We start from the raw sequence: 25588 nt of genomic DNA on the forward strand, positions 1-25588 counted from the left end.
TATTCTAAAGTAACATCACATGATTGTTGTTAGCTATCCAGAACTGTTATAAATCAGATCACGTGTACATCGTTCCTTTTTTTACGACACAGTAATTTATTGACACTCACATCTAAAATTTTAACCATTGAATCAGTATTTTTATCTGTGCTCTGCGAATGCATCACATGAATCAGTTTTTTAATCTATTAACTTATTACACATTTGTGCTCTGCTTTAGCATCACTTGACTATTTTAAAAAAATTGTTTGTTCAGGCCATGACCTTATAGTCAGCCAATTGGCCATTGCTATATTATGTGTATATTGTTTGAAAAAAAAAAAAAAAAAAGAACTGTTATAAACTCAAATCGGTTGCTCTTACAAAGATAAAATATATTATTTCTGCTCTAAATGACGTGTACTGAAGCCCTCCTCTCCATAAGCCACTTTAAACATAGCAATTGCAATTTCCGACATTTCAAATTTGGCCCAACAGCCCTAGTTCAAATTAGCAACTTCTTCTCTGCTAAATATGGATGGAATAATCTTTATAGTAAAATATATATATATATGGAATAATCTTTATGATTACTCTTGTTCTCCTCTTATCACCTCATCAAACACTTACCAATGATGATGATTAGAACAAATTCCATCAAGGGTACAATTCTTCTACAAAATATTGTAGATTTATCTTAAAATCGAAAAGCTTTACTTAGTTTCCTTAATTTAGAGCGTTTGATGGTGTTCTACAAAAATGAGATCATCCTGTTAAAATGTTGAATGCCACTTGATCTTTAGTTAAATGTCGTATTTAGTTGTACCAAAAAGCCAGCTTACACAAAACATCTGACATTGAAAGAATTTATAAGAAAGGGTTAAAACTGTAAGGAGATTTCAAACACCAACAATCTCTGTTCTTGGAGATTCTACCATTTTCCCCTCCCCTGTTTAAAACTTATATAATAAATGTAAACTGTTCAGGGTGGATGTATTGATGATATTGGCCAGATAATAGTGCCTTCTTCTTAGCCTGTAAGTACAAGTTATCATTATTATTCTTACTGTGTAACTTTTAATCCAAGGCATATTGTTTTCATATCAAGTGGGTTTGATCCAAATACAAGATTACCATGGCCATGGTGTGGCACGTTCTACTTCTCACTTATAAATATAACCATGACCAAAAATACTTATCATTTCTGGACCAGATATAACCTAATTTAAACATTTTCTTGACAGATTCTCACAGTTAGGGCTTGGTCAATTTGAAAATGATCATAGGTAAAGTGAACAAATTGACCATGACTGGATAGCTCATCATAAATCTTAACACTTTTCCGACGTCCATGGACGGTATCGGTTACTGAAGAATGGAAATTGTGTTTGGTCAGCAATCATGATTTTTAAATATCCAAATTGTTAATCATTTACTAATCCGATAATGACAATTTCAGGCGATTGGTAGTATGGCATCAGATAAACATTTTCTATATCACCTTATTATAAGGTTAGTACTTCTTATAGGATTTCTTAGAATATTACCAAGTTCTGGGGACTACAAACCCCCTATAGCCAGTTTCAAGCTTGTTGTGTTGATTATTATCATAGTGAGCTGTAAAATAAATCAATCAAGAAATATCATTAACTAAACTTATCCAACTACTATAACATAGCTTGACAATGTTTCGCTAAATACTCTAAAATCAACACAATATTACAAATAGTAGCACATACATAAAATGTAACTTGAACTTATTTGAGCACTGATCTTTTTGGAATTGGCGACCTTTATACCGTTAATCGTTAAATACTCATTTATACGTTAATAATAATGATTAAAATTTAATTAATTTCAGTCAGTTGTATCACGACGGGTTTGGGCCACATGCTAGTTTATTGGAACAGGCAGCACTGAACACCAATCGTGCTGTGGGACCATCTGACAGGCTTAAGCAGATGTTATCATTGTGCGCACACACAGTTAGAGAGGTTGACAACTACTTCGACGACAAATTCTCCACTCAGCCATGTACGTATTTTAATTTTAGTAATATTATCTTTGGTAATGCTTGTTTCTACACCTAAGTTCTAGAAGGCACCCCACAATTTAATAAGATTTGGCACCTCTTTCTATCCCATGATGTAACAACTATAATTAGTCAACAATATAGAGTTTATGTTCTTCAAAACCGTAATTATATATTTTGTGCCTAATTACTTTGCTCAACAATAAACATCTTCTGCGGAACATCTCAGAAATGTTTGGTGTTTAAATAGCGCTCCCAGTGCCGTACTATTCCCACTATTGCACAATACTCGAGATATTTTAATTGTTACGTGAGGACGTGACCCCCGGGCCCCGCCTCATTGTGATGTTGAGAACGTGGCCGAGAGCGGAGAGCGGAGAGCCTATAGTAAAGTTGAAGAGGCCATTTATAATAGCACAGTATGTAGTAAAATTATTGTACGTGACCGACTCTCGCTCTATGTTAATGAATAAAAGCACGTTGCAACAGCAATATAATGCATTAATGCAGTCTGTACAGAGTCGGGCAGGAGGAGTACTTTTGTCATTTAATGAGCTGGTAAATAGACGTGGTCTGAAATATCTATTATCGTATGAATGTGTATAGCGCGAGTTCAGTTATAAACATGGACAAGAGCAGCATTGGATGGAAAATATATGGTATTTAGGCTAATGTATCATGACTAGTTTTAGTATCTTATTTTAACATGCTAGCACTGTAGAGTATGTACAGACAGGCTAATATTAACTCCTTTCAGTTCAAGAGGATGTTGTCAAATCTACAAGCTACGTTCCAGCTGAAAGAATGGTCAGAAGTAACACACCTTCCCACTTCCACACATTTGCCAGGAGGCGCCTCACGGCCGCTAAGAGGCATTCTTTCATGAGCATGAACAGAGCCAAACAGCTGAAATCGAGCCCTAAAACCCTATTCTCCAATACCTGCCCAAAGACCAGCCATGTTCCCATAATCTACTCCTCTGCATCGGAGAGTCCGGTAGTTCATGACACACAAAATAGCCTGCAAGGGTTGTTCAATTCTGCTAACCAGGGTTCCGGCGGCATGTTTGTCAACGACGTGGAGAAAGCTAAATCAGCTGAAGCTGTCAGAGTCCTTCAGAACATATTCCAGCAGAAGCGTGACATGTTACCAACTGTAACCAGCGTGGAAACTGTTCAATCCGAGATCAGCCAGGACCTGAACACTCTAATAAACGCAACAACCAGTGCGCTCAGTCAAAGTTCCACCTCTCCCACAACATCTCAACATTCCCTGACAGGATCTCCCAAACAAAACAGCCCCCACACTCCAGATCACATGGACCTGACCACCTCCCCAGTTTCCGGATCAAACAGATCCGCTTTTTCACCGCCGACCCGCACTTCCAATGCTAACTCGGTTGTGGAGAGTATGGTGACGGACACGGAGCCTCCAGAAATGATGGAGAAAAGTGGGAATGTGCCGAGTGAGGATCAAAGATTGAGCCCTGATGTTGTGAGTTCTACAGCCAGCCAATTTCTCCAGGAACCAGTGGTCGAGAAACATCCGACTAGCCCTGAAGTGCTGAACCTGAAAGAAGAAGCAGAGGATGCTGACTGTATAGATGGAGTGGATGCAGGGAAGATTTACCCCCCTGCTTCACAAGACATCATTGATCAGCTGAACTCCCTGTCAGCCTCCGGTATAGGCAACATACAGAACCTGGCAAACTCGCTTACCAGCAGTTTTTGTGATACAACGCTTAGTGAGGGTAATCTAGCAAGCCTCTCAACCCTTTCAATGGAATCCCTGGCCTCTTCCCTCAACCTATCTGTAGCTAACGTGACGGGTCTGGATGGACAGAACGTGCCGACGTCCCGCGCTGGTGGTGGTTACACTGGATCTGGTAACAAACTGGACTTTCTCAGCCGACTAGAGGGAGACAGTCCCAGCATGCTGAGTATGATGAGCTCCCAGAACAGAGCCTCCAGTTCTAGCACCACCCCACCAACACCAGGTACATTTGATTACAGTTACCTTGACACTTGAACAGCACTGATCTTTCTTATAAAACAATTGAATTTGAGTTTCGTTTCTTTAAAGTAGTACATAATACATGTCAAGAATCAAAATGTTTAATAGTTATTATCTAGAATGTAATTAGCACTAATTAGAATGTAATTAGTACTAATTAGCATTATAGGCCAACTAGACTAAAGCTCAATGGGACACGCGTCACACATGTTCGCTCTATAATATAACCAGGGTCACATAAACACACGGTACTCACATGGTACACTGTACAGCTCACATGATCCCTCATCATTGTAACCTCCACCTTGTAGTTTGTAGTTCACAGTAGAACCTGTTAGTTCATTATACCGCAAACCTGTTCTTTGTGCCTAGTCCTCATACCAAACTGTTCTTTGTGCCTGTCCTCATACCAAACTATTCTTTGTGCCTGTACTCCGACCAAACTGTTCTTTGTACATGTCCTCTGTGTTGAATTGTCGTAGCATAATAATACAGCCGTGTTAACTATGATGATGTTGTTTTTTGCACTCCCGTGTAGCCCCACAGAAAGCAAAAACGACAAGTTTAGATAATGTAAATGTGTCTGTGTTTCATAATTGATTGTAAACTTTAGATCAATGTCCACTACTATTTTGTGTGTGTTGACGTATGATACTGAATTATCTCTGTGCGATAAATTAAAAATGTATGTGTTAAAAGTCGAGCCTCACTTTTTCCGTAGAAAAATTGAGGCTCGGGTAATTAGCTTTGCCAATCCACGTTGATGATATCATGATACTATGCCTTTCAATCTCGAAAAAATCCAAAATTAGGATTTAGGAACAAAGCTGATTTTTGCTGACGTACAATGAATAGTGAGTGTGGTGTTAGATCGCATTCTTTCACTGTTTGTAAATCTTAATCGCTTTATCATTGTTACAAGGTGTTTTCCCGATCCATCTAGACAACATAGTAACCTTATAACACTGCACTCTAGAACTCTAACTATAACCACAAACCGGCCGTCCTACGCACGTGTAGTACTACGCCCCCATTTGCGCTGTTAGCTAGTTGGTATATACTACAAGCTCGCTCCAAATTCCATAACTACCACCATAACTACCACCCCAAATGTGAGGTTACTTTCTTTTTTGGAAAGAAAGATCAGTGCTGCTCGAGAGCTCCTCTCCTGCTCAGAGAGCTCCTCTCATTTAACATCCCTCCTCCGGACATGTTATCATGTTTGTAATTCCTTTCTAAAGCCCCGTGATTTGATTACACACAGTCAATATTCGATTCATTTAAAAGCAAAATTTCTAGAGATAGATCTGGAAAACACCTTGCATCTCTAAAGTGCCTGTTTCTTTCTTAATGTTATGTTACCGTTAATATATATATATATATATATGTGTATTGATCGATTACCCAGTATGTGTTATCTTCCTATCGTCTCTTGCCTTGTTGCATAATAAGGATAACCACATATTTTACCGATTACATTTTCTCCCTTTGGTATGAGAGATATACGTATATAACTTATAACTCTGCGCAAAAGTAAAAACAATTTACAACTGCACTGGGATTACATGCCATTTTTCTCTCTCGATAATATATTTCAAATTCAATAAACTATTTCCCTAGTTATTTAGAGTGTGACACACCGGACTAATCCTGCATTCCACGCAGCCAGCTCGATTGTGTTACACAAAATTACATCGGCCTATCGAACAACCCCGATAGGCACTAAACATGGTGTACAGCTTGTGATTGTTACAGGGCGAAACTATTAATCTACGTGATGCTTTAATGTCGCCAATACGATGTGTTACGTCCAATATTTGTGAAACCAACAACATATCATTAGCTGTAGTGGTGTTAAATTCGCCGGTAGATCGCGGCAACTATGACACGGAAATTGGCCATCCTTTTCCTTTCCTGAATTGAAGATATTCCCCTAGACTGGGGATGTGAGTGAATGAAAATCAAATTAAACTTTTAAAATTAACCCAGATGAAACCTAAAATCGAATCTCTTATAAAAAATATACCTTTAGTCAATTCAGGTCCACAGTTTGATTCAAATCACCATTCCTAGAGGCACCTACAATCTACATGCGCTTCTCCATGGTTCTGCTTCTGTGCTTCATTTGGTAGGTGGTGGTTGATAGCCATTAATCAGGCGAGGATTTTCAGGTCATAGCTTCCCACTTCCCAGCTTCTTTTAATGTTTACAATTAGAGTTTAAAATTGGAGTTAAAATACATATTAGTATTAAACGGTCTGCAAAGCCAACAGTAATTTACGTGCTATATCAATACTAATAGTAATACCTAGTAATACTAATAATACAGAATACCTAGTGTAGATCTACTGTTTAACTGTGAAATAGATACACCAAGGCTGGCAGTTCAAGTTATATTGTTCTATATGGTCTGCAAAGTAAGTGTAAAAATAGCTCTGACCTGGCTGTATGTTGACAAGACAGTGAAGGTTGATGAACTGCAGTTTATATGAAAAATGTGGGGCTATCAGTTTCCCCTAATAGTGTTCCGAAGGAGTGCCAGTATTTGTGGTTCTGCAATGTAGCACAGCATGCCGACCATATTTAACTTTTAAAGCTCTGGTCAGTCTTTTGTGGCTTACGTAGTTTCCTTGTACCAGAGAATCGGGAATTTATCCGTGCAATCAGGAAGTGTACCAATGTGGGGAACCCTAAGAGTGAACTGTGAGATATTAGAGGGGAACCCTAAGAGTGAACTGTGAGATATTAGAGGGGAACCCTAAGAGTGAACTGTGAGATATTAGAGGGGAACCCTAAGAGTGAACTGTGAGATATTAGAGGGAACCCTAAGAGTGAACTGTGAGATATTAGAGGGGAACCCTAAGAGTGAACTGTGAGATATTAGAGGGGAACCCTAAGAGTGAACTGTGAGATATTAGAGGGGAACCCTAAGAGTGAACTGTGAGATATTAGAGGGGAACCCTAAGAGTGAACTGTGAGATATTAGAGGGGAACCCTAAGAGTGAACTGTGCGATATTAGAAGGGAACCCTAAGAGTGAACTGTGAGATATTAGAGGGGAACCCTAAGAGTGAACTGTGAGATATTAGAGGGGAACCCTAAGAGTGAACTGTGAGATATTAGTGGGGAACCCTAAGAGTGAACTGTGAGATATTAGAGGGGAACCCTAAGAGTGAACTGTGAGATATTAGAAGGGAACCCTAAGAGTGAACTGTGAGATATTAGAGGGGAACCCTAAGAGTGAACTGTGAGATATTAGAAGGGAACCCTAAGAGTGAACTGTGAGATATTAGAGGGGAACCCTAAGAGTGAACTGTGAGATATTAGAGGGGAACCCTAAGAGTGAACTGTGAGATAATTGAGGGTAACCCTAAGAGTGAACTGTGAGATATTAGAGGGGAACCCTAAGAGTGAACTGTGAGATATTAGTGGGGAACCCTAAGAGTGAACTGTGAGATATTAGAGGGGAACCCTAAGAGTGAACTGTGAGATATTAGAGGGAACCCTAAGAGTGAACTGTGAGATATTAGAGGGGAACCCTAAGAGTGAACTGTGAGATATTAGTGGGGAACCCTAAGAGTGAACTGTGAGATATTAGTGGGGAACCCTAAGAGTGAACTGTGAGATATTAGAAGGGAACCCTAAGAGTGAACTGTGAGATATTAGAGGGGAACCCTAAGAGTGAACTGTGAGATATTAGTGGGGAACCCTAAGAGTGAACTGTGAGATATTAGTGGGGAACCCTAAGAGTGAACTGTGAGATATTAGTGGGGAACCCTAAGAGTGAACTGTGAGATTTTTAGAGGGAACTACTAGCACTACTACTAAGAGTGAACTGGTAATTGGATTTCTGGGCTTCTGCCGTTAAAAGTTTTAAGGAAACCTTTCCAACTAGAACTATCTTGTTCAATTCACAACTATAACTAGACTGTCCACTTTCCAACTAAACTGAACCAGTTTTGCCATTTCCAATATTTGGAAACCTTCCCAACTAAAGCTGTCCTGTCCAATTCCCAACTAAAACTCTCATGTCCATTACTCAACTAAACCTAAAACTAGGTCCGTCCTGGCTCCTGTCTTATGACAGACGGATGCTAATGACACATTAAATGCAGCTAGGAGGTGTCATTATAATTGTATAACTGCTTAATCTCGCCAAATCATCCTCTGAAGTTCAAACAGAAGATGAATTGAGGTGACCGTGTGTTGTTTCCAACTCGACGGGTCAATGTCACGTAGCAGATAAAGTGACAGGTAGTTCATTTCAACTTCTGTAGTTCAACTTATAATTACTAGGCCTACATCTTTGTTAGGACGAATAAATGAATTACAATTACAATATAAAGAGCCTTTAACTCATATGTAATAAAACATGAAGTCACCAGTTATACGCCGAATAAATTGCATTATCTAGCTCATAAAAAAGAAGAGCATTGTTGAGTTGGAGTGTTTGAAAAGACCTCGAGGTTGCCTTGAAAGAAACATTTAAACTGTGTCTCTGTAGTATGAGGTGGTGTATGCGAGTTAAGAGAGAGCCCAATAATTGATTTACCTCCGGCCCAATGCCACAATTTAAGTTCCTTCCTCCCTCCAAATTGTATTAAACGCGGCTCGCTTCAGTTCTCCGATACCTCTGCATAAATTTCCTTCTTGAGAAATGATTTTTTAAATTTTCCCTTCCGTGCATATGACTAAGGAAACATCTAATAAAATACACATCTAATAAAATACACATAACATGTAAGTGGATATTGAAAAGAATGCCGACTACAAGCTGCTTGATACGGTGTGTTTTGATCTCTCTCTCTCTCTGATTGGGATACGGAGCAGTTAGTTGAAGGTCGCTAATCAGTGAATAGTGCACGTTCCTCTTATCTGGAATGGAGATCACGCGATACAGGCGCAGTAATTGAAATAGCCGACATGGACATTAACTTCCTCCACTAATCAACTAGGATATTACAACTTCCTGCAATAATCAAAGATCACCTTGAAAGTGTTAACACAAGTTCTCACATATTTCACATGGGTTCTGATTGGAGGTGATGCTTGCCGAACTTTACAATTTGGCGGGTTAATTTGGAGTCGAGTTTATTGCGGAACTATTCCGAAAAGAAATACCTTCCTCACAGCAATGTTAATTAGAAAGTGGCCTGTACTTTCTGGCCTCTTATTTTTCTTAATTTTACGGCTTCCTCGAAAAAATGTCCATACCATGTACATATTATTATAGAGGTTTATTAACGTGATATTATTAAAGTTTCATCAGAACATCCCCACATAATTAACTGCTCGCAGTGTATGGGGTTGGTATAGATACAGTTGGTCTGGGCAAACATGATAATATTACATTGCTAAAGTCAGCGAACAAATTATATTGGTTTCCTTTCGTGGCACAAATTAAGAAGAGGGAAATCTCGTTCCATCACACAAATTGGCGCCAGACAGTACCTGGCAAGATAGATACTATGCTGCGTTATGCTGCATTTCAGGTGTCACAACCAAGTCTCACGTAGCCTTGAAGCCCCAAGTCAAGCAACCCCCCAGCTTCTCTCTCTCTCTCTCTTCCCCCTCTCTCTCTCTCTCTCTCTCTCTCTCTCTCTCTCTCTCTCTCTCTCTCTCTCTCTCTCTCTCTCTCTCTCTCTTTCTCCCTACAGTACAGAGCTAGCTGAGGTAGCTCACTCTCTCTCTCCCTCGCTAGCTCTCTCTCTCTCTCTCCCTCGCTGTGAGGGGGTGGTGTGAGTTAATAGTCACAACCTGGCAGAGGCGAGATGCTGTAGAGCGCTCTAACACGATGGCACCCGAATGTATCCCGGAACCTGTCATCAAAAGTCTGCAGGTTAACTTGGTCCTCCTAATCCGCTCGCGCCTCTCTGTCAACCCAAAATCCTTCAAGTGTCCTTGATACAGTTGTTAGTGGCCGAAACCACCTAAAATTCCTGCATTCTTTTGTCATTACCTATATATCTGCTGCACTTTACACTGAAACCTTAAATCTTGCCATCATTAATTTTAACCCAAGTTAATTTTCTATCGGATCAATTATGGCTCCAGGGCAGTATTGGATTGGTTAGTTGGATTGTCAACTCTGGATCTTTTGCCCAGGTGTGTCTTAATAGAACATGTGTCGAGCTCATTGCAACAATTTCAAGAGAGAGGTTGCCGCCCCAAGCGGGTTTATTAGAACCTTGGTGCGTGTGTATGAGTGTGTGTGTGTGTGTGTGTGTAAGATTGGAAGTGCCTCAAACACTCCTTCTATTTAGTCTCGCCTACTGAGTCCTGTTTCACCCCTATTGTAGGGCTATTCTTCCCGATAGGGCTCATGGGATGCTGAACATTAGAAGGAAACAATAAGCTGGCACTTATGTAACTCGGTTTGGGAGACCTCATGACTTCTCGGCACACATGGACAATAACTGGTTGGTGTTTAGAGGGCTTTCCAAAACAATGTTAAATGTAACATGGATTGAGAGTGGAGACGATCAGGAGGCAAGCAGACTGCGCCGTGAACAAGCCATGAAGTAGCCCAATATAAAGCTGGGAGTCGCCCTGGAACTGGCACCAATCGATCAATGTCTCTCGACTCATGTCGTGTTTCAAATCACATACGAAAACTCCTCCATTTAGTGTAGAACGGCTCAAGACAACGAGTCTCAAACGATTGCAACATTATTCTCTAAAATGACGCTCCGAACCGGTATTTGAGTTATGGGACTAGGTGATCGTGTAAATATTGTGAGCTGCAACATTCACAAAGCCAGGATAGGTAGCTGTCGTGCGTGATTACGTGATAGCATTTAGGAAATAGGAGGCATGATCTAATGATAGGACTTATTATCTGCAGTGTTTACTTTGGAGATGGTGTACCATTGCTCCATGCGACCTGCAGTCTCAATATTTCATTCCATTTATGTCCCAAAACGTTCATATTTTCAGCCTACATTCACGCTAACAATATTCCAGAAAGTTCGTTACTTTACCACCAAGAATTCTAGTTCACGTGCAGGAAAAGCTCTATAGTACATGCCGTATATTACCGCATATTACCGCATATTGCCGGAGCTCAAGTAACATGTCGCCAGGCAGGCCACGATCAGCGGGCCTCAAACAGTTCTACACTTCAGTGTATATTCACCTACTAACGTTTACAGTTGTTATAACGCCAGCTACCAGCTATATATGTGATTGTCCACCCGGTAGTAATGAAATTGAATTAAAGAGTGACTGGGGGAGATCTTGGAGGGATTTAACCGATATTCGAGGATTGTCGGTGCTCTTAAATAGTCTACCCACATCATCACAGCCTACACTGGCTGCTTTCCCGGAAGAACGGTTATAGGTATACATGTACAAATATAAATGTCGATAATAATTACAACAACTCATTAAAATCCCATGGTCTGGTCTGGCCAGCTGCAAATTAACGTATCCATTAGGCTCGTTTCAGCGTACGTTCACGGGTGGTACTGGTTGTGGTCTCTTTTACCGAAATTGTGTGTCACATGACCAGTGTCACATGACTTGCCTTAGTAGACCTAATTCTCTGGGAGGGGTCTCATGATGGGCTGGTAGGCCACAAATGTCAGTATTATGTGGCTGCGACACTGCACTATTTGCCAGGGTAAGGTATACGCTATAATACTATCTCTGAATTACTTTCTTCCCCACACACTGAACTGCGAGGTAACCCGTCACTAATACACACGACTTATGGATATATGGAAACTTATACCTTCAATGAAAACCTACCAGTCTTGCTGACGTACACCTTTTGAAGCGCAGAACAACCCTTATTTAAGGCTGCTCCTGTTGAAATGTTTGCATGCCGAAACACACCCCGTGATCTGGTGAGTTACACCGGTTTCCTGGCCTATTCAACCGTTCTCGTCCTTACAGGCCTCAACCTTCCAAGACCACAAACCGGCCTTCGTGCCGGTCGATATAATCAGATATAGAGTTCAGCAGCGAGACAGTGTAATTCATACCTTCAAATTATTGTTTATATTCGAACCAATAGGTAGCCGGACCCGTCTATGAGATTGACCAATGACTGGGCTGCAAGCCTGTCACGTGGCCCCCGCCTGACAAAATATCCGACCTCACGGGCAGTTAAAACTCAAGACCTACATGTATCCTTCACCACCAATAAAATTACATGTAATTATAGAGTTTCCCTGGATAGCAAAGTGGCTCCCGGTATACCGGCAAAAATATTTTACTGATAGCTCACTTGCACTAACGAGTTTAGTGTGCGTATATCTGAACCACTAGATTTCTTTGTTCTTACCCCCGCATAATCGGATACAGCCAGCCTATAGTAAGCAAATGAATTAGGGACTTTTTGACGCCAAAGTAAACTTAGGGTTTCAAACGAATAATGTTTGTGGCAAAATTGAGTTACGTGCATTATATATATGCCAATATCTGTGCCAGACTGCATATTTTATGATACGGTCTGAAGAGGGAACTAAGGGCCGGAAAACAGTAACCTGACTACATGATTGAATCATCCCATATTATGATATGATCTCCCAATAGTTAGGATCGCCACGCTCCATGGAATATATACTCTGTTTTCTTCTGCCCACACACGCAATACCCAACATGATTGATTCTCCGCTAAGCCCGACGTGACCATTTAAATCAACCCAATTTGACAAACTCTCATTGCACCATCATTTCTCTCGGCCATTTACAACTTTGCATGTCTCTTGCTCATATATAGTATAAACACTAGCGATCTGAGCCAACATCAACCCATATATTTTATATGTCCCCAATCTCTCTCTCACTGCCGCTCTCTCACTGCTGCTCTCTCTCTCTCTCTCTCTCTCTCTCTCTCTCTCTCTCTCTCTCTCTCTCTCTCTCTCTCTCTCTCTCTCTCTCTCTCTCTCTCTCTCTCTCTCTCTCTCTCTCTCTCTCTCTCTCTCTCTCTCTCTCTCTCTCTCTCTCTCTCTATCTATCTCTATCTATCTCTATCTCACTATATCTCTCTATATATCTCTCTATATCTCTCTTAGTGCTAAATCAAAAGGTTGGGAGGGATCGTAGCATCGCGATTTTGACATTTAACCATTAACAATTAATATACGAGTCACTTTAAGGAAACGTTCCAAGCCAACGTATTATGGAAGTTGTTGTCCAGTTAAACGGTTAAAAGCAACTTTTAGATGCAGGTTAAGGTGATTGGATAGAATGTAACTCTGAGCATTAGATTGACAAGCTATATGTATATCCGGGAAAGTTTGTGGATCTCTCCCTGGAAGTTGGTTCCTGAAAACAGCATGAAGTTCCAGAATATATTGAGAAATCGAACAGTCTAAATGGCTAAAATAGAGGTGCCTGGGAATCTAAATAGGGTAAAATTCATGATCCTCGTGATCTGTCAATTCGGATAATCCATTATCAAGTTAAAACTAGGTCAGTAACTTCCGCTGCTGACAGCTTATTTGCCATAGCCATGGAATATTGAATATTGCTGAAAAATAACTGATCTTATTATCCAGTGGTTGCTGAGTATTCGCACATGAAATAGCCTTGTCTCCTCTAGTTCTCCATTTACCACCTGCATGGCAGTGTTACCGATATTTTGTTCTAGCGGTTTCTAGACCTGCCACGCGTAGCTTGGCCCCTCTGCTCTGCCTCCAATCACCATCCCTCAACATATAAAATATAATCCTCCTCCAATCAGGTTGAAGCCGTTTTAAACATCTGTGAAGGAGATATAAATATAGTGATTGCATCATGCTGTAAATTCATTGCTAGTCCACATGCATAAAATCAATTGAATTTAAAAGTGGTCGGATTTTTTGTTTAGCCGAATGAAAGCGAATCTATTTCCTTTAAAAAAAGATATTAGCGTGATCATATTTCGACGTGGTCCGGGCCCGTACAACTGACTAATGTTACACCTAATCGACTTACTTGTGTCCCAAGAGTAGCTTGTCTTAACAAGATGAGGCATTATTATATGGAACTCGGAGAAAGAGTCCACATATTATGACCATATTACCAGAACCAGAATAAAAACATAAAAGGGACTTGAATCCGGAGGAGAAGGAGCAGTATTTGTTAAGATTCGGTGGAGAGAGAGAGAGAGAGAGAGAGAGAGAGAGAGAGAGAGAGAGAGAGAGAGAGAGAGAGAGAGAGAGAAAGAGATCGGGTGATTAGCACAACATGGCAACCTGCCCCGAACTCCCTCCCAGGCAAGCTCCAAGCCTCACTCCACTGGGCATCCTTAGGAACACTTTCCATTGACACTTGACCCAAACCTTTAAGTGTGCAAATCCTCCAGTCACATTGTGATAATTTCAGAAGCCCTTTTAACCCTTGTCATTAGCTGTAGCACGTGTTAAAGGGCGGACCGAGGAATGTCCTAGACCTCTCGGAACTCCGGGCCGGTAAATAGCGCTGATCAGGAGGCTATCCTGGTGGGAATGTAGTGTGTGAGACTCACTACATTCTACTGTCAAATAATAGCATCCTCTCCGATTGTGTTGAGGCTAATCTCAGTGTCTGTTATGTTCATTGTTATTAAGGAGGCAGATTGAAATGGTGGGCAGTTTATTCAATAGACTTACACATTACACGGAACTCATCAAATTCTTGCAACAAGGAGCCTTGTTACTGCTGGTGTTCTCTAATTCTCGGATTCAGTTAGTGAACTTTTGTATTCGGTAAGCAAAAACCAGTGAAACGACTGTGAATTCCAAACTAAAAGGCTCGTGAATTTTACAAGTGAACGCAACTTTAATTACGGTTTGACAAAGGGTTGAAGATCAAAGTGTGAAAAAGGCCTTTTCCACATTTAGTGGAAGTATAAATTAGGGATGGACCTACACCGACCTACACTATATTGAACTATTGAATTTGACAGTAACTGTTCAACGTTTTTCTTTCTCCAGAATCTGCGCCACTTTAATCATGGACTGAAAGATTGAAGATTAGATTGAGAACTAGGTCACATACATTTTGTTCAAAAAAAAGATGATCATTTGAAGGGCTGGCCGGCGGAAAAGTTGTTTTGATTCTCAAAAAATGCTTTTTAATTCCATAACTCGTGTAATTACGAAAGATCACCTGAATAACATGCATTTGCCGTTGAGCCATGACACACCTTTTCGCGAAGTTTTCCGCGACTTACATGATCGTCATTCTAGAAAACTTTCAATTACACAGTGCACACGTACAAGCTATGCCGCTTCAGCTCAAAATCATTCCATCATATCAGCCAATAATTTGAAATAATCAATCAACAATGAGAGTGGTAGTCACGTGGCAATCACGTGTCCAGGCCGTCCTTAATTATCCGGCCACACTGTGCCTCCCCGTACAACATTATATAATATAGTTTTTCCGTGCAACAATCCTATTTCTCCACACTAATGATCTACACTCGGGTCTTGGGTTGGAACACAAAGGTTGTGAAGTTCCGGGCTATTCTCATGGAATTGAATTACATTAATTAGAGAGGGTTAGAGGGTTGGACAGAGAGAGAGAGTGTAGGTTTCTGTGTTATCTCTCGGTGCACGTGTTGACAAGAAATATGTGGGCCCCATTGAACAGAACCACGATAATAATACCTGATGTGGTGGTGTTATCTACCTGGCCTAGTGTGTGTAAGGGGAACTCTACACTGGTAGGACCCCGCTAGTAGGACCCCGCTAGTAGGATTTCAACTAGTGTGTGTAGGGGGAGCTGTAGGACCCCGCTAGTAGGACCTCAACTAGTGTGTGTAGGGGTAGCTGTAGGACCCCGCTAGTAGGACCTCAACTAGCGTGTGTAGGGGGAGTTGTAGGACCCCGCTAGTAGGACCTCAACTAGTGTGTGTAGGGGGAGCTGTAGGACCCCGCTAGTAGGACCTCAACTAGTGTGTATAGGGGTAGCTGTAGGACCCCGCTAGTAGGACCTCAACTAGTGTGTGTAGGGGTAGCTGTAGGACCCCGCTAGTAGGACCTCAACTAGTGTGTGTAGGGGTAGCTGTAGGACCCCGCTAGTAGGACCTCAACTAGTGTGTGTAGGGGGAGCTGTAGGACCCCGCTAGTAGGACCTCAACTCCCTGATGAGATTAACACTAGAGGGTAAGTTGTGGCCTGCTGATGCATCTCACTCCTCTCGGAATGGTCCTGTGAAAAGAAAATTAGATTGCTTTAACCCCAGCTAGGTTTACTTGAAGAACATGCATGCAATGTGTGATCTTCTCAGGAGGATGAGTGTCATTTCTTATAGTGATTAGTCGACTGATTTCAGTGCGGCGGCCCAGGTTGCAAGGTTAGTCGGGCAGTGTGAGTGGGGGCCTGTATGTGAGTTAGAGTGCAAGGTTACTCGGGCTGGACAGTCAGATTTGGGGCCTGTAATCTGTATGTGAGTCAGAGTGCATTAGCACCATCCCTACCACCTTGCACTATTAATAGGGGACAATGTCTTGACTTAGTTCTCGTAGCTTAGTCGATTGTGCAATCTGTATCCCTGCTATAATTCACTTTCCATCCCATTTTAATTACTTTATGCCCAGAAAGCTCTCAAGGTGTCCGTTCTAAGAGCTCCAACCAATGTGCAGTGTGCACTCATTAATCTCCGTCAAAACTTGAGCTTGTCAGAGCACTAGTAGGAGATTATATCACAGTAAACTCTGCTGTATTAATCTGCTTTACAATGTTATCCTTAGACTAAAAATACAGCACATACACAGTACACACCTTAACTAATAGCGTCAGGCCACACCACACCATGTCCGTGGTTGTGGACCAGTCCAAATTTAGCTGGTATTTCCTGCTATCTGAACTAACAACACGGCGGAGTGTGTAACACACCGGCCACAATAACTTGTGTTTCTGTGACAACTCGGGACAGTGTGAAATGGTACGTGGTTGGTAAGATAGCTATGTAAATATTATCCTTGTAAATAATATCCTGGTGTTGAGACTTGAGGGGGAAGTAAGCAGAAAAGCTAATTTTACAATAGTGAGATTACAGTGAGGTGACAGTGAGGTTGTAGTAATAGGATTGACGTTGTGGGATTGGGGTTTTGACACTGAGCTCCTGAAATTTAAGTTCGCACAGCCAGGTTTTGAGACCGGTTTCCATAATAGTGCAGGTTACTAGCCTGGTAATAACCAGGCTGGTAACACGTACTATTGCCACTCTAGAATGGGTTTTACATTGCGGCTGTGACATGTGGGTCTCAATTGAGGCCGGTGTCTCAGTTTGTGATCTCAAATGTAGAGAGTACCGTGTGTGTGTGTTCACAGAGACTACAGAGTACAGGAAGTAGCAGTCACGTGATGTACCTGACGTTTTCAATTAGGCCACATGCTTATATCTAGGCCACGTTGCTAGGCCACGTTGCTAGGCTACAAGTTATGCCTGTGGTCTGCATTTCACTAGTCCAGTTCAGACTGCTTATAGGCAAATGCAATACTATTGCATTTGTGGCTTAGTGCGCCTCCGCCGCTGGGTTTGTCCAAACAAGGGTTGGTATATAATATATGGCAAGGAGAACCAATGTTTGTTTAAGAAACTGTTGTGATAAGTTGTCAGCTGATCCGGTTAGGATGAAGTGACCAACCAGTCATTTTCAATCCTGTAAGCAGTAAATAGATTAGATTTGCCTGGGGCCGGATGACGGTGGGAGCCAGGATTAATAAATAAATTGCATCGTGGTCTCCAGGTTGGATTATTGTCTCAAAGGGCCAGGTTGTTGCCATGAACCATTGCAGTATAATAAGGTTTACACTCCAATCGCAATTCCTGTTCTGTGTTTCTTGTCCTAAATTCCCGTTTCTACACTTCCGGCAACCTTGTTGCCAGAGAACATCGTGAATAGTAGCAGTGTTAAATTATGCACATGATAGACGGGGCCCTACAACAAAGCAGTCTAAACTAGACCACGTGACCCACATACACCTATTTAATTGGTGTTTTTCCTGGCTCAGACAATCAAGCAAAGCCTCACAAGGCTACACTGGGCCATGTCTACTATTATAGGGGTCTGCTATTAAAAGGACACACGTGGGCGCTCCTTTACTTTGTTTTCCGACCCGGGACAAAAGTAGCTACTTAGTACTAGTGGCCACTTAACCGGATATTTGGTGTGTGGTGTAGGTTTATAACACCAGTCTAGACACACACTCACCACTACCCACCTTTAACTGAGCAGTCGAGGAAATGAAAACTATAAAATAAATATCCCCACATTTTATTCAAAACTCAATATTATTCAGAATTATGCTTTTAAGAAAGTTGCCCGGATTTGCTCCTGAATAAATACACACCTTTGGGTTATAAAGTCCTCTCTAATATTCGGCACTGGACCTCTATTATTTACAGTGGCGAGTGACCCGCTATGTAACCTCCTTCAGCCTCTTTGTAATTCGAGTAAATGTGATAATATTGTATCGACGGGAATGCAGCTAATTATTCATGCTAGTTGTGGCAATTCAATGGAGCGTAAATCCTCTCCAGTCTCCATCTTAGACCCATATTATACAAGACTACAATAAACCGTGATAAATATTCATATAACGATTAACGCTGGCGCAGGCAATGCTCGTAAATATATTGTGTTCATCCACGTTCATTCAAGTGAATCGCTCTCTCCCAGTCTCTAGTCGTGCATGTATTGTGTGCGTGATGAATATACAAGTTTAAACTCGCTTGTATTAAACTGAAGCAGCATATTCATATACCTTAGAGGCTATCTATTTCTAATATTTGTTACATGTTTATGAAACGGATAATGCTGAATGCGTAAGAAGAACACGTACAGTAAATTACTTTTAATTTATAGTAATTGACATATACCACCTACTTATACCATCTACCAAAAAGTACAGCTAATTCTCTAATTTCAACAAAAAATCCCAAAAATTAACGGCGGGCACGTAACTGATGTATATTGTATATTAATGTGTATCTGTCAATCACCATAATATCCTATACTACTGTTACACTGTGTCCAATATTAACATGGGTTTTATACCGAGGGTAGGTCTGCACGGAGCCTTCTAACTAACTTGTTTAACTATGAGCCCTGCTAGTCCACCAGTTGTAACACGGCTATCTAGTGCTGGATAGTGCTACTATCTAGTGCTGGATATAGTAGACCAGGTTAGGCACAGAACCAACTTGTATCTACATCCGACAATTAGGGTGCATTGTGCTGTTGCACGTAAATCACACTGCCTTACATATACTACATCCTCTCTGCTGCTGGAGCCGTCTTATTTTTAACCATCAAAGAGAAAACCTGTGTGACGTCACGTGACATCGCACGTGACATGTATGGCTGAAGATTAACATGAACTGCTGACACTGGTTAGTCAGTGTAGCTGTAGCCTTTAATACTGTCGTACTTCTCTGTTTATTCCATCTCGAGCGAGAGAGAGAGAGAGAAAGTGAGCGAGTAAGAGACAGTAAAATGTAATATAATGACAAAACTACCTCATAAACAATACAACCTGGTGTATAGTAGTAAAGCTAGACCTCGTGTAGTTTACACATTACCGCACTGAGTACACTGATAATAATATAATAACAATAACCCGATATTAGTCACCCAATATTAACGTAGTCTGCATTGGCCACATTATATAATGTTACGTTATATAATGCTTATATTACCACATATAATGTGTTCTAATTATTGTAAATTATGAGAAATATGTTTCATCAATATTTTGATTGTTTGATAAATTCCTAAAACATGAACCCTTTTTAAAGCCTGCTGAGAAATGCTTCTTGAAGGTTAATTCCTATAATTTCGCTGGTCTGGTACCTGATTCTTATTCGCTGGGGTCGGCGTATCAGATCAAAAGAGGATAGGTCCTCATGAAGACTCCGCTATCATACAAGCTGATCTCGAGTTAAAACTTTTATTGTAGTACTTTTCCATATAAAGCTATATAAATTAATATTACGTAATATTTTGCGGAAAGTCAGGAAACTACCATTTAACAAACTACTATTTACTCAACTTAAAAACCAATTCTTAACGCTGAAGAAAAGATTCTTTACCCTAAATAAATCCATAAAATCAGCAAAAATCAGTTCTTTATTCTTAACTTCATCAGTCATCCCATTAAGAACTTAAAATGTGTATCTTGAAATTAAAGCATTAAAATATCATGTTGTTTTTAACATACAAGATACAACTCTTTAACTCTTCATTACCGTGGTTCTTAAGCTCATGCAACGTTTTTGTTAACTTTTCGAAATGTGTGTGTTAAATGTTTAATTCATGATAAAGCTGTTTTGGTAAGTAGTGCGTACAGCTTGTGTGGGGTTTGATTCTTATTAATGATATGCCAAATTGGATAGTAGTTACCCGTTCAATCAATAGCAGTGATATCATGTTCGCGTTGTTGTGATTTAAGCTTATAAAAATTGCGTTAACTTACATTTTACTTAAACTTACTAAACTTACCAACTATTCCGTTGGCTACTTAACGAATAATGTTTAAAGTATTGTGTCTGTCAAAAGTCGTTCACCAAAAGTTTGACTTAACTAAGTTCAAATGTTAGCATAAAAACTGTAAAGTATCTACCAGAGCTGTAATTACCTTGTTAATGTTGGTTTAAAATGTTTCGACTCATAATGGATGTTTATTATTTCTCTTCATACAGTTCACACTTCCTACGCATACAATTCACACTCCCTGTATTTCATGAAAAAAAGATGCGTTTCTTTGAGTTCCACGTGTCACCATGGTGACCACGTGACTCAAAAACTTTCAGACGTCAGCTGAGAGTGTGGTGACGAGAACTATTGAGCTCTAGTCTAGTTCTTAAGTTATTTCTGTGTGTGTTTCTCTTTTAAGCAGGGTTGGCAGAAGCGTCTCTTTTGCCTCCTGGTTTTCCGCAAAAAATAAACCACAAAAAATTTGCGCACACCGAGAAAATGAATGGCGGATGGAAATGGCTGCCAGCCCTGTTGAACTGCTACGAGTAACCTGGTCACGTGTGTCCCAAGAGCGAGAGAATGCAGTTTTAATTATTTCAGGTCGTCGGTTCCAGTGCCCTCACTGCAACAAGTGTTATGCGTCGTACGATTGTCTGTCACGACACAAGCGCATCCACACTGGCGCAAACAAGAAGACTTGCCCCACGTGCTTTAGGTTGTTTTTCAGAGCAGATCACTTCAAAACCCACACTTCAACGTGCAGCAAAAAGCAGTCTACTAGCCCCAAACTACCAGTGCCTACTCCCGTCACCAGCACTGCTTCTCTTCCTGTCAGCCAGCTTCCTGAGAAGAAGGCTCGGACCACCTCAAGCTCCTTCCCTGCTGAGAACGGAACTTACCCTGGACCTGGTGCCACGGAGAACGGATTCGACATCCAGTACAGGCCCTCGGAGTATGTCTGGGCTACCCAGCTGATTGATAAGCTGCACTCTCGACCTAGACGGATGGGGATAAACTCACCGAACCCTGGATTACTTGTGCCCCGGATCACTAGCATATCAAGCGGGGTATGCGGAGGAGAGATGTGAACTGTTTAGAAGGTTTGTCTGTCTCTAGTTTGAGACAAGTATGTCAGAGAACTCTATTATCGATTTTTTGTTTTGAGGATGGACTTGGGAGACTGAGTAGCTTGTGTTTGTCCCCATATAAGTTGAAATCTGAGAGAAAATCAGGCCTGTTGGACAATAATTCACAAAAACTTGTCAAAAATTTCCGGGTTCGTGGACAAATAAGCAGTTAAATTTCTAGGAACACTGTTACATGCCCGTGTAGATATTACAATACCCCAGCATATTACACCTTCTATTATAGTTCCTCATTCCGGTCATCTCATTAGTCTCCTGTACTGCTTAAATTCCAGAGGTCATTAATTAGGGAAACCTACATTAAGTGGACCGCAGATTTGAACTGGTCTGCAGAACTACTAGGTTTGCAGTAGACATGATGGATGTGCAAGTCGGCAAGCACTGTCTGGTATATGACTAATGTAGATCTCATAGCTCATGAGGCCGGGCCACAATACACCTGTACTAAAGTTCCCTCTTTGGATACGTCCATGAGACCATAGCCATGTAGGTTGGTGCTACCTTATTACCGAGGAGGTCGGTGTTACCTAATTACCAAGGAGGTCGGTGTTACCTAATTTACAAGGAGGTCGGTCTTACCTAATTACATATATTCTGCACCTGCGATATAATTGAAATAATATGAGCAATTAATTTTCGGCGCACACATACTTGCAACATGGCTCCATTATCCATGGGCTCTAGAATTATATAATATTCATGAGTTCTATTATTAGATATAGCACGGAACAAAAACAGTTAGAGTTTTGGCAAAGCAGGAAAGTTCAAACTTTAGTCGTGGAAAATTGTAATGGCGGTTCAGCGTCCGCTAGACGGCGGCAACAGCCACCAACAGGCGACTTATCTCAGATTTCACTTCTATGGGAACCAGAGTTCAGCTCTGTCGATTGTTTGCTTTACTCGTGCACACTTCTCTCCCCCACTTTCCAAAGTTGAGTTGATGAAAATATAAAAGAGTCGGAGAGGGGTGTGCCTTTAGCTCCGTATATCATCGTGGTTGGTTTTAAGAGGAAGGTTCGCAAAGGACCTCCCAACATTTCTTGTTTGGCTCAACGACCTTACTTGATCCTTGTCAGCTGTCGTTAAACTTACCAACAATTTGATTATTGAAGTTGAAAACCAAATATTTTGTGATCAGTTGATTAAGTTAACTTCAGTAAGGGTAGCTGGTGGGGTGCTCCACAAAGTACCCCCAGCCCCACTGCCGGGGACGGTGACCCCGTCTCCGGACCCGACAAGATGTAAGGTCTGAGCCTCCAAATAGCATCTCTTCAGATATAGAAGCACTGCCATGTGCCTGAAGTGTGTGCATGTGTTTGCTCGTGTTTTGTTATCCTGGATTAGGACCAGGCCACACCAAGGTGTGGTTTTTCATTTTTACAGAATTAATCTGATTTTCTCGTATAAGGTCCATCTTGCCACAGGTCGCTACAATTTTTGGTGTTTCAATTACCACTGATTATATTTGAGATTTTGTAATTGGCAAGATGGATTTTGAGATTTGTCAGGAATGTTACTTATAGCTGTCTGAACTTATTGTTAGTTCATAGGGTTGTGCTGTGCCGGAGTGATTCGTGCCAGCCGCCTCCTTTTTTTGGGGCATGCCAACCTCCTTTCTCACGACTATTTTTAGCTTCAGATTAAGTCATAAAAATTGACTTTTTACTGAGGTTGAAAACCTATCCAAGTCTCCTAAACCCTATTTTAACCAAAATTAAACGATTCCCTCGAATTACCTAAATGCTATTTGACGTCCATGGCATGCCCCAATCATTTTACATTATCCGTTGTAACGATTATTAGAGTTTTATCGCTTAAACCTATTTATAGCTGCGCAATGTTTTGGGAAGAAAATAGTGTAGGGTTTAAATACGTATAAATACGTTGAAATACGTGTTCCACGTGGTTGACTCGATTGCGAACACGAAAACAAACTTCTAGTTCCCAGGCCCCTCCCTTTGAATTAGGCCTCACGTTCATGTGACCCTTATTATGAGGTGACGGTGTATTTGGTTACTAGAGGTTCTGATGTAATACGATCTGCAGTCGTGGTTGAAAACTTTCAACCAGCTGACTGGTCCGTTTGGTTGGGTCAACCACTTGGTTGTAGCTATTCAATGTTAGATAATACAAATTTTAATAACTTTAACTGTTACACCCCATATCTTCGTTTCTTGATGAAAGACCACGGAATTTTACATCCAGTTTTCAATGTAATCTTATGACCACTTTCCTAAAATGAGAGCATGGCAACTATGTCTTGAAACGAACGATAATAGTACTATGTATATTATTAATATCATGCACAATAATGAAGCGTGGTGTATACATTTGTTATGTTGTTATACACATAAATGTTATGAGTTAGGATTTGAATTGTTCAATTAAATTGATTTAAGATAATCCTGCGATTAACTCAACGGGCAGTTAAGTTATAAAGAAAAATAATAAAGTTGATGTAGCTGCTCCATATAATATATACATGGTAAATTTATGATATGTAATACAATCTAGTACCTAAATGATGTATTATTCAAGGGAATTTTCATATTGATATTAACCTCAGTTTTTGTTTGGACCAGTTAATGGGTCAACCTAGGGTCAAATGTAGAATGTAGTACTTTGCTTAATTTTTCTCAAGGTCTCTAGATTCTACCATGTTTTAGTAGTATTATCTACAAATTATTATACAAATGAACAAGGACATCCTCCACGGAATTTGTTTGTAAAAGTTTCTTCAGTAAGTGCATGGCATTTGGCGCACTGCCAGACATAAGTATGTGAGCTCACGTCCGTTAAAACTCCATCAATAACGGAGCGAAATTCCTAGAATCCTCCTAAGATAAATAAGCAGGGCCCACAAACACAACAATTTCCAACCTGGGGCTACATATTTATATAGCCTAAAAGAATTAGCCGTTACAGCTGTGTGTAGGAAAAGTATGCGCTGTAACAAGTAAGATAGGGGTAAAGGCAGGTACACACCAGTTGATTAAGGTGCCAGCCTGGCGATGAGAGCTCTTTGTGTTCGCTGAGCTGGCAACTAAGATAGATATACTTACACAGGCTGATAATTAGCTCTGAAAATAGCGCTGTTATGGGCTTACGTGGCCTCTTTCTTGCACAAACAAATGAAATGGGGGAGGTACGACCTTGTTCACGTCGTGTGTTAACCTCGCTTTTAGCTACGGAGAAAGATTGAATTTGAAACATTGCAAACTTATATTATCATATGTATGTATTTTATACGTTATAATTGCTGTACTGTGTTTGAAAAGTATATAATTAATTAAACATCGCGTGACTGGAATTATGTTGTACACATCAAAGAGGGATTATTTAAATCTTTTGCATCTTAGTAACAGTTGACCTTATTGGGAATAAATGCTCTCTGAAAGCTTGATTCGTTTCCATCAAGCTACCGAACAAGTTCCAAGACTTCTAATTAGCCTTGATCCTTTAACTTCAGAGAATCGCTTTTTCTGGATGGCTGAGAAAGCAACGCAGAAATGGTTTCTGCTTAGGCCTACAGTAAAATCTGACCAACATGTTGTAAATTCGACTGAATGGTCTTTAAGAAAGTTGTCCATTGTCTAAAATAAATTGAGCTTTGATGTAATGCCCAAAATGGAGGTCATCTGAAATCTTCTGCGGAACACAGTAAAATTTGCTTTTCTGTGGAATGAGAATCGAGACTATTCAGAGAAATTGTTCCCAATAAAGGTAGATTAAATTTGTTTGGAACACTGCTTCCAATTTAAAATCTGATTTAAGGCTAAGTTATTTTCTTTGGAACACCGCTTTCAATTAAGGTATATCATATTGTCTGGAACATAGCTTCCAATGAAGGTTAATTCAATTTTGTTGAACTTAAAGTCCCCTCTAGTTCATATTTTGATATTAATTTAATGTTTTGTGATCTTAACTAATGGTCTACCCAAGGGATTAATTAAAAATTTTGTCTCAATTTAAATGGTTTCTATGTTTGAAATTTACACCATTTTTTGAGGTCCTCCTTTGC

The 25588-nt window shown here is 40.5% G+C and overlaps 1 protein-coding gene across 4 annotated transcripts in view; it reads left to right on the forward strand.

Moving 5' to 3' along the window:
• The first annotated feature begins 940 nt into the window (after positions 1-940).
• LOC134811192 (mucin-2-like) overlaps positions 941-25588 on the forward strand; it is a 38601-nt gene continuing 13953 nt past the window's right edge. For 3 of the 4 annotated variants that reach the window (XM_063817947.1, XM_063817945.1, XM_063817946.1), the window contains exons 1-4: positions 941-1016; positions 1439-1491; positions 1841-2013; positions 2769-4007. In XM_063817947.1, coding sequence (XP_063674017.1) covers positions 1451-1491; positions 1841-2013; positions 2769-4007 — 1453 coding nt within the window. In that variant the 5' untranslated portion in view covers positions 941-1016; positions 1439-1450. Of the gene's footprint in view, positions 1017-1438; positions 1492-1840; positions 2014-2768; positions 4008-21022; positions 21676-25588 lie in introns of those variants that run through there. The other variant, XM_063817944.1, reaches the window with a different exon arrangement.

This window comes from Bolinopsis microptera, chromosome 2, assembly GCF_026151205.1.
Source record: "Bolinopsis microptera isolate Bmic1 chromosome 2, MBARI_Bmic_1.0, whole genome shotgun sequence".
Lineage (NCBI taxonomy): Eukaryota > Metazoa > Ctenophora > Tentaculata > Lobata > Bolinopsidae > Bolinopsis > Bolinopsis microptera.